This window comes from Tenrec ecaudatus, chromosome 1 (genome assembly GCF_050624435.1).
Source record: "Tenrec ecaudatus isolate mTenEca1 chromosome 1, mTenEca1.hap1, whole genome shotgun sequence".
NCBI lineage: Eukaryota > Metazoa > Chordata > Mammalia > Afrosoricida > Tenrecidae > Tenrec > Tenrec ecaudatus.
In genome coordinates, this window is record NC_134530.1 from 170,347,261 (window position 1) to 170,356,019 (window position 8,759).

An 8,759-nucleotide genomic window follows, 5' to 3' on the forward strand; every position below is an offset into this window, starting at 1 on the left:
ACATGGACATCTACAGCTAAGGAACACACAGGCCAGTGACACCAAGCACAGGTGGTAGATGACCAAGGATCCAAGATCTTGGCTCCAGACCCAGCCGAGTTGTCATCTCCATAGGTGGACCCCCGAGGCCCAGAGCCACTGGCATAAGGAAGATGACCGAGCAAGAGCTCACCAGCTCCACGCAGAACCAGAGCAGGACAATCTGAGGGTCTTTCCCAGCTCGTGGTTAGGAACGACCTAGAACCAGGACAGGATGGGTGGGTGTTGATGAAACATCCTCCCGACCTGGACTTCTTCCACGGTGGAGTCCCAGGTCCCATGGGGTTGAAAGGAATCTCTGGTTTTTTATCTTCATGGTGTCAGCGGTGCATGTGTCGGCAGGGCATGGGATAGAGGGGAACAGACCATCTTGTAGATCCACTGTCCTCTGACAGGGGAACCTAGCACTTGGAGGAGAGACCCAACAGAAGGAATGAGTAGGGAGGAGAGTGTGGCCAGAGCCAGGCCCAGCATGGACAGAAGGACCAGACATAGCTCACTGAATGTGAGTGACTTTATTGCCAGACGTCCCTCAAATAGCATGGCCCTGGGAGGATCCACCCTCTCTGGGGAGAGGAGAGTTAGTGAAAAGATGCCCGAAAGCTCGGAGTGCGCGCGCCTGCACACACGCGCACACACACACCCCTAAAGACGGCGGTCCCTGACAAGCTGCCGAGGCCAGGCTTTCTCTTCCTCTTCAGTGGCTTTCTGTTGCCCTGAGATTCTTTTCTTTGATACTTGGCATCGGAGCCCCACAGCCAGAATGACCAGGACCAAGAGAAGGAGCAATACCTTGACCAGGACGCAGAAGGGAGACGAGGCCTTCTCAGAAAGAGATCCAGGATCTGGGAGGGCAAAGAGAAGGAAAGAGAGAGTTCTCAAGGGGAAGGGTCAGGTGAACATTGGGGGACAGGTGCCTATGCCCAACCCCATGGAGGGGCTCTCACATTCATGAGTTGGCATCAGTCGGTTGACGGCCATTGGCCAACGTCTCTGCCAATATGCATTCTCTGCACAGAATCTCAGGGCCTGAGGTCAGGGGAGCGATCTCAAGATGAGCAAGTGCAGAGACCATTGGAAATTGGGGGTAGAAGAAGGGAGGACCCTTCTCCAATCTGGGTGTCAGGCCTCTCTGGGTGGGGGTGGGTTCTGGCTTTGACTCGCTCGTTTAGAGGAGTTGGGGAGGGAGATGATGGCTCCTCCCCCCCCCCCCCCCGAGAATGACTCTGAGGCATGTTTCTAGTCCCCGGTTACCTGCACAGAAAAGCCCAGCATGAAACAGACGGGAGCTGACATTGCTGGCCGGGTTGCTGGCCCTGCAGCTGTAGAAGAGGGCACTGTCCCCAGGCCTCCAGGACGTGCTGAGGACAGGGCCTTTTTGGACCATGTTAGCGCCACCTTCCCAGGAGTGCATCCAGCTGTAAGCCACATCCATGCCTGCATTTTCTATGGAACACATCAGGGACAAGTTACAGAACTCGTGCCCTGAGATCTCAAAGTTCACAGTGACTCGGGGCTCCGACAGCCGACCTACGTGAGAGAGGGACACACACAAGAAAACCCCTAAACAATCAGGCATTGATTCCAAATGTCTCACCTCTGGGGTCCCGGTGCTCCTCCCTAAAAACCCTTGGGCCTACAACACGTACGCCAAGACAAACAAAACCCAGCCACCACAAGACGCGGGCAGCCACGAAGAGTGGGCAGCCATGAAGAGTGGGCAGAGCTGCCTTTGGAAATCTCTCCCTTTTCTTCCCACCTCTCTTTCTCTCACCCTTGTACCTTGTCTTCCTCCAAATCCCATCCTGCCTCCAGAATCCTACAAAATAGTATCACCCTCCCCTAGGAGTATTTATGTTGTAATCGGCGTCTTTTCCGGATTCAAGGTAAAACATCAGTTGGTGTGACAGACAATGGGAAGAAGTCTGTGCTCACACAGAGGGGAGATATGGCTTTGTTGATAGCTCTTGGGGTTGGCCCCAGGCTCGTGGCCACCTCATGAGCAATGCGATCAGACTGTTGCGATCCTTAAGGTTTACATTGGCTGATTTGCAGAAGTAGATTGCCAGCCCTTTCTTCCTGCACTGGCTTAATCTGGAAACTCCACGGATCGCTGTTCAGCATTATAGCAAGGAGATACTGACTAGTGCCTTCCCACTCACAGTCATCAAGCAGATCCTGACTCACACTGGCCTTGTTAGACAGAGCAGACCTGCCCCTTTGGGTTTCCAAGGCATTGAATATCTACTAGAGTAGACAGCCTCATATCTCTCTCAATGAGCGACTGGTGGCTTCAAACTGCTGACCTTTCGGTTAGCAGCTCAATGTGTAGCCCACTACAGCAACAAGGTTCCTTGACTAGTGCCCTATTAGCCCTCAAATTCTGCTCAGGGAGGAAAGGCTCCAGAATTGAGGTTATGCTTATTGTCTGGAGGCAAAAACCACACTAGTGGAGAAACGAAATGACCAAAGACCTGGGAGGGTGGGTTCCTTCTCTGAGAGGACACATCCATGACCCTTGGGCTCCCGGCGGGTTAATGGATGAAATCTGGTCCCTCTCACAGGTCATTGCCAATGGTCATCTTGGTTGTTGATGTAGCTCAGACACTGGTTTGGGAAGACTGGGGAGGGAAGAGCAGTCCCTTTCCTTATCCTAGCTCCTTAAGCCGCAGCCCAGTCACGCGAGCCCTACTCCCCGGGACTTGGGAAGCTCACGAAAGACAGACAAAGCAGTGTTCTGGTTCCCAAAGTCAACTCACGGTAGACGCGTAGATTGTAACACTGTCTGATCACATGGGGCGTCCTCAGGCTGACTTGGGCTTCATAAGACCCCGCATCCTCCCAGCTCAGGTTGCTGATCTTCAGGGAGGAGCTGGGGTCCAGGGAACTCACTCGGCCCTGGTAGCGAGGGTTGACCACCGTGAGGGTAGCTGGCTTTCCCCTGGTCCCTGCCACCGCGGTTGCAAGGGGTGTGCCGGAGAACCAGACAATGCTCTCAACGTCTTCGTGGGGTGGTGTTTCCAAGAGGAGACTAATGGACTCCTGCAGGATGGCCACCACGTCCTGGGGAACGGCACCATCTCTGGAACACCCATTTTCAAAGTCCCCATCTCCAGAGCCCCCATCTCCAGAGTCTCCTTTAACTGCAGACAGGAAAACAAAAGAGAGGGCCACCGCTCAGCAGGTGTCTGGGTTGCTGTGCCTGGCCAGAGGGAGGAGCAGGTGGTTCTGTTGCTTCCTCTGGCCCTGTGGTCATCTTTCTTGGCTTTAGCTTTCAGCTGTACTGAAATGAATCCCCTACCGAAGGTCATCCTCCATCTGTGCTCTCCCCTCTGAATGTTGATCCTCTCCTTCGGCCAGTTTGGGTTGCTCCCCTCTCATCACCCCAGGCTCTCTCCACTCTTGGCCCTGCCCTGAGCTATATCCCACTCCTCATCATTCTAGAAGAGTAGATGCAGGAAGCACTTTGGCTGGAGCAGGGCCCCGAAGAACAGGAGGGGAGAAGGGCCAGGAGAAATGCATGCACGCAGCCCTAAGCAGTCTCACTCACCTTTTGAGAGCAGTAAGAGAAAGACCAGCCAAGAAAGGGCCCCCCTGCCAGCAGCCTGGGCCCAGGAGGCGTGATTTGTCATCCTAGTGCTGCCACTAGGAAGACAGCTCTCAGGAGGCTCCCCAGACTCCAAGTGACTAATAGTCCAGAGGAAGAGGAAATCACCCCCAGGCGATGCACCAGCCCTCTCACTTCCTCCGTCCTCACCAAGCCCCTCCTCTATCATGAAGTGAGTCCTCTCTCTGGAGTCAGATTCAGTTTTCCTAAAGAGTCTCATGATTCAAACACACTGGAGGCACCTCGGAAGAAAGGCTTGGCGCTCTCAATCGACTTCTGAAATCAATCAACCATTGGAAACTCAACAGGGCACGGTTCTACTCTGATATGGGGGTGGGGGGGTGCACCATGCACCAGAATGGACTGAGCCATCATCACCAGGTTTATGTCACCCAGTTTCAAGCCAGTTTCCAAAATGCCACGGTCGTAGATTCCAAACTCAGTGCACCTTCAGGCTCCCACCCCAGCACCCACCCCAAACTCTTAGGACACTTCCCATATAGACTTGCCATTCGGCTCTCAGCGTACTTGACCTTCGCTGTCTTTGACCCCCGTGACCATTTGATCCTACCATCCTCTTCTCTCCCCAGAGAGACTCCATCTTTGTCTCCTCTGTACGTCCCACTCTTGCTGGTCCCCATTAGACACACGTTAGCACTCCATCGATATTTTCGGAATGGATGGATGAATGAAGACTTTCTATTTAAAGCTAGTTATGTTCTCACTTGGGAGACTATTCGGAGGAGGGGGAAATATATGGCTTTCTTTTTTTAAAAAGGGCAGTTTGGGCCCGAGAGCCGATCTGGGCTGTTTCTGTCCCCGGAAAGCTAGTCTGAAGGCTTCTGCTGAAACCTGATCCGCATCACAGCCACGCACACGCCTGACCACCAGGCCAGGGCTGTGCATGAGGCTAATGGACGAGCTATTGAACTGGGAGGGCGCGAGTGCCACCACCACTGCCCCCAGTGGGCACATCGTTTACTTGACTGCCTCTCTTTCCTGCCTCAGTCGTATCTCTCGGTTTTACTTGGTCCACCCAAGTTTTTGTCTAAAGCTCTGTGTTGGGTGGGTGCTAAACTAAGACACAATTATATGAGATCAAGCCGTTGAGTCAATACAACTGCTCTCTCCCCTCTCTTCTGCCGGAGCCACCAGAGAACAACCAGTCCACCCCCATTCTTCTCATAGCACTCCCTTGGGAAAGGGGAAAGCTGGTCTTGCTCCGAAGGAGATAATGGGAGATTGTGGAGGACAGAGCCTTTCCTCAAACTTGCCCCTTGGGTTCTCTTTGGATCCAGAGAGAAGAGGATCCAGCCAGCAGAACCAGGCTCCCAGAGGAGCCATTAACCAGTCCACCCAGATAAATCACCTCTCTCCTGAGGCAAACCAGGTTGAGACCTACACCTGTCTTTTCCTCTCATGTCTGCCCGGGCACTTGATCGATGGTTTCCTTTCCTTTGCTTCTTCCCAGTCTTAAGTGCCAGGGTTAAAAGAGTGATTACGCCATTGAACCATGAAGGTGGCTGGCGTACCTGAAACGGCAGGCTGTCGAAGTGCCCCCAGAGGGGTCGTTATGCAGCAGAGCGACAGAGGAAGAAGGAATGTCGCTCTCCAAGGGACCAGCCTGTGCAAGGTCCCTGAGGTGGGAGCCAACCAGACACTGCCACCCAGGCAGAACCCCTCCCCCATCGCTGGGCAGAGAGAGTGAGGAGGAGCAGAGCGGATGTGAGACTGGAAAGGTGGGCTGGAGATGGCTACCTGGGTCTTCTGGAATGTTCCAGAGTGTGTAAGAGTACATAAGTGCATAAAAGAATGAGTTATGGTCTTTCAGCAAGCACCCCTTTGCGGATAACTGGACTATGCACATAGAAATCACGTTTAGTCGTACTTACCAGAGGGCTGCAGAGAAGCAGAAAGAGGGAATCATTGTTTCGAAACCCAGAGATGGAGAGGAGTCCTGGGGGCAGAGTGGGTGATGTATTGGGCTGCTAACCATGAGGTCACTCCTTCAACCCACAGGCAAATCATGGGGCAAAGTTGTGGCTTTCTAGTCCCAGAATAGGCTCGATGGCAGTGAATTTCGGTAAGAGGTCACTGAGTTCCTGGTTTGAGTGATGGGGAATTTAGCAGTAGTGGCGCAGTGGTTATGTACATGTTGGGCTGCGGTCCCCGAGATCAGCAGTTAGAAACCACCAGCCACTCTGCGGGAGAAAGACAGAGCTTTCTACACCGTAAACAGTCACAGTCGGGGAAACACACAAAGGCAGTAGTTCTATCCCGTCCTACAGGGTCGCTGTGATTCAGCCCCGGCCCACAGGACTGGTGACACTGGCGATGGTGGCTTGATGTGACAGATGGAACTGATGTCACAGAATCACACGTGTGGACCGCATTGGGTTGGCGAACGCTGCGCGGTATCTGTGTGCAACAAAGAAGCACGGGTTTTTCGGGGTCAACATGGAGGATGGGAGGCAGACGGAGATCATAAGGTAGATGCAAAGGGCTGTCACCGTGAGACCCCAGCCTCCCGCCACCTTTTTTCAAGGCAAGAGACATTGATTTGAGCATATTGAAATAAGGAGAAGGGATGTATGGATGGATTGTGATAAGGGTTGTGTGAGCCCCGAATAAAATGATTTAAAATAAATAAATCATGAGGAGTCAGTAGGGAGAGAAGTTGACTATGCAGGGGGGAAAGGAAATGATGGACGGACGGACAAGTTCCGCAAGAAGATGGGAGGGGTTGGGACACGGAGCGGAGAAAGAGGATCTGGCCTTGGGTTGCAGGAGGCCCCGCTACCATAAGATTAACAGAAGAGATGGGCAGGGAGGCAGGTGGATTGATCTGCGGTAGGAAGGTAAGGGGAGTCCTGTCTGATGGCTTCAATTTTCCCTGTAAAGCAGAGGCTTCATCGTCTGCAGCAGCTGTGGGCGGGAAGGAGCGTCTGTGTCAGAGCGCGCGTGTCAGGAGTAGGATCGAAAATCGAAGCAGATGAGGTAGCTGTGTATCCAAGTTGCTTGAGACAACCCAGTTTTTCCTACCCCCCCCCATTTTTAACTCCATATGGGAATAGGGCTTATTTATTATGCTAACGGGGCTACATCAGTGTATTACATCAGTGTATATATACACATGTACAGTTTTATTGGCATAGCACACAATTTAATGGTTCGATCACATTAAGAAGAGTTTTGCCACAATCAATTTCAGAACACTTTCTTCTTTCCTGTACTCACTGTTGTTAGCTCCTCCCTATTTCCTCCCCAACCTTCCCTGTGGAGATGGTTAAAGTTCATTGTGCCAAACTGATCAATTAACACATGTGGGGTTAATTGAAAGGCGGAGAAATAAATGGCTCAGTGAGCCTTGTCTTTCTAGTTCTCAGGTCTCCTGCTTTGTGATGGTGGGACCAGGGTGCAGCTGCCTTAACCAGTTCCCTGCTTCAGCTGGCAAGGCTCACTTCCTGCAAGACATCCCTGAGGAGAAGCTGCATGAACCTACCCTGATGCTGCCCTGGGTGCTGGAGCAGCTGTGTGGAGCCCCCTGCCAGCGCTGAGATGCTTATTCATTCACTGACTTGGCTTTCCTCCCGTAGTCAGAGTCATTGCATCTGTTTTGTGAGATGGAGGAGGACTTTGTGGATTGGTGTTGGACATATGTGTTAATGGGTTAAGGTTGGACTTGTGGGCTTGGGCAGCACTGGGTTGGGATGTTTTCTTGATGTGCACTTAACTTTTATATAAAACTCTCTCTTACACACATGAGTTTCTGTTTATTTGTTTTTCTAAAGTACCCAGACTAACTTACCTGTCATGGCCTGAAGTAATTATTAATCCAGTTACTCTATCTATAGATTTACAGACAATCACAACAAACACACCAGACAAAAAAGAACAGCAAAAATGACCAAACAAAACAGAAAAACCTCAATAGAAAAGAAATCAGAAAATATTAAAAACTGAAACAACTTAGAAATGAGTCCAAAAGGAGATCAAATAAGGTGTTATATTTTAACTTAACTACATTTGCCATGATCCACTTTACAGCGCTCTGTCTGAAGCAAGGCTCCTCACATCCCTGGTCTATGGCCAGAGGGGATTCTTCTCTGGGGGCTTAATCCCTGGGGGACCCTGCAAATGGATTGTGGGCTTCCACTGTCATCTATCGCCTTCTGCAAAGAAAGTGTTCAGAACTTAAGTTCTGATACCTTTCCCTCTTCTGGACTTGGATTTTGTTATTTATAAACCTTGGATCACACAGGCTGGTGTGCCTCTTCTAGGTGGACTTAGCTGATGTCTGATTTCAATAGCTGCTTGTTTTCAGAAAAAACTTTAAGACCCCAGAATGCTATTCTTTCTGATAGCCAGACACCATCTGATTTCCTCACCACACGTTGCTAGAGCACCCATACCTTCATTGATCTCTTCAGGACAACAAATATCAAGTAGGTCCTGGCCCTTTTTTGCTCTCGGAAGTGCCTGGTCTGGAGGATAGTTTATGTACTTACCCTAGAAGAGGAACAGAATCAGACAAAAGGGATCATGAGGAAATGGCTAAGCTTAAGAATGAACAGTTACCTTTAACTGTTCTTGTCCACAGATTGCCTGGAGAATCCAGAAGGAGGTAGAGGGCCCACAATAAGCAAGCACCGAGCTTGGCACATAGTAAGGGCTCAATGAACACAAGTTGTGGTTATCACTGAAAGTTGGTGAAGTGTGAAAAATGCATTAGGCAGACTTAGGACCCCGATCTAATTGGCAAGGGTCTGCGGCCATTGAAAAGAAGACACAGGAAGTCTCTAAGAGCAGACATATCACAGGAAGAGGTGTATTTGAGAAGGTTCGCTGGCAGCACCAATCCGCCTATGGCCTAAGGAGACAGCAGGCATTTTGACCGGGGTACACAGCTGGCACCGGCTCTGTGCCAACTCAGAGTTTCCCGTGCCAGCAGTCCATCTACCAGATGACTCCCTTTATGCTGAAGCACGCTAGAAGGACCCCCTGGAACCACCCTTCCTGAACACCATGTTCCTCACTAATCAGGCACCACCTGTCCCAGAGTGGTTCACATACACACAGACACCTCTCTCAGTATTGTGATAGATGCACAGGT

At 51.2% G+C, this 8,759-nt stretch overlaps 1 protein-coding gene across 1 annotated transcript; it reads right to left on the reverse strand.

The window, feature by feature from the left end:
• Positions 1–237: 237 nt before the first annotated feature.
• Positions 238–7,461, reverse strand: SLAMF9 (SLAM family member 9). The gene is made up of 4 exons (XM_075540793.1): positions 7,455–7,461; positions 2,799–3,182; positions 1,294–1,569; positions 238–884 (listed from the first exon to the last, which is right to left on the reverse strand). The coding sequence occupies exons 1-4, from the start codon at positions 7,459–7,461 to the stop codon at positions 685–687; spliced, it is 867 nt and encodes a 288-aa protein (XP_075396908.1). The 3' UTR covers positions 238–684.
• Positions 7,462–8,759: the final 1,298 nt, after the last annotated feature.

Bases quoted from the DNA above. Each gene is read 5' to 3' on its own strand.
- SLAMF9 (XM_075540793.1), bottom strand. The intron at 1,570-2,798 runs GTGAGTTGACTT...TCTCTCACGTAG, and splicing joins TTACAATCTACGCGTCTACC to GTCGGCTGTCGGAGCCCCGA. The intron at 885-1,293 runs GTAACCGGGGAC...TTGCCCTCCCAG, and splicing joins TGCTGGGCTTTTCTGTGCAG to ATCCTGGATCTCTTTCTGAG.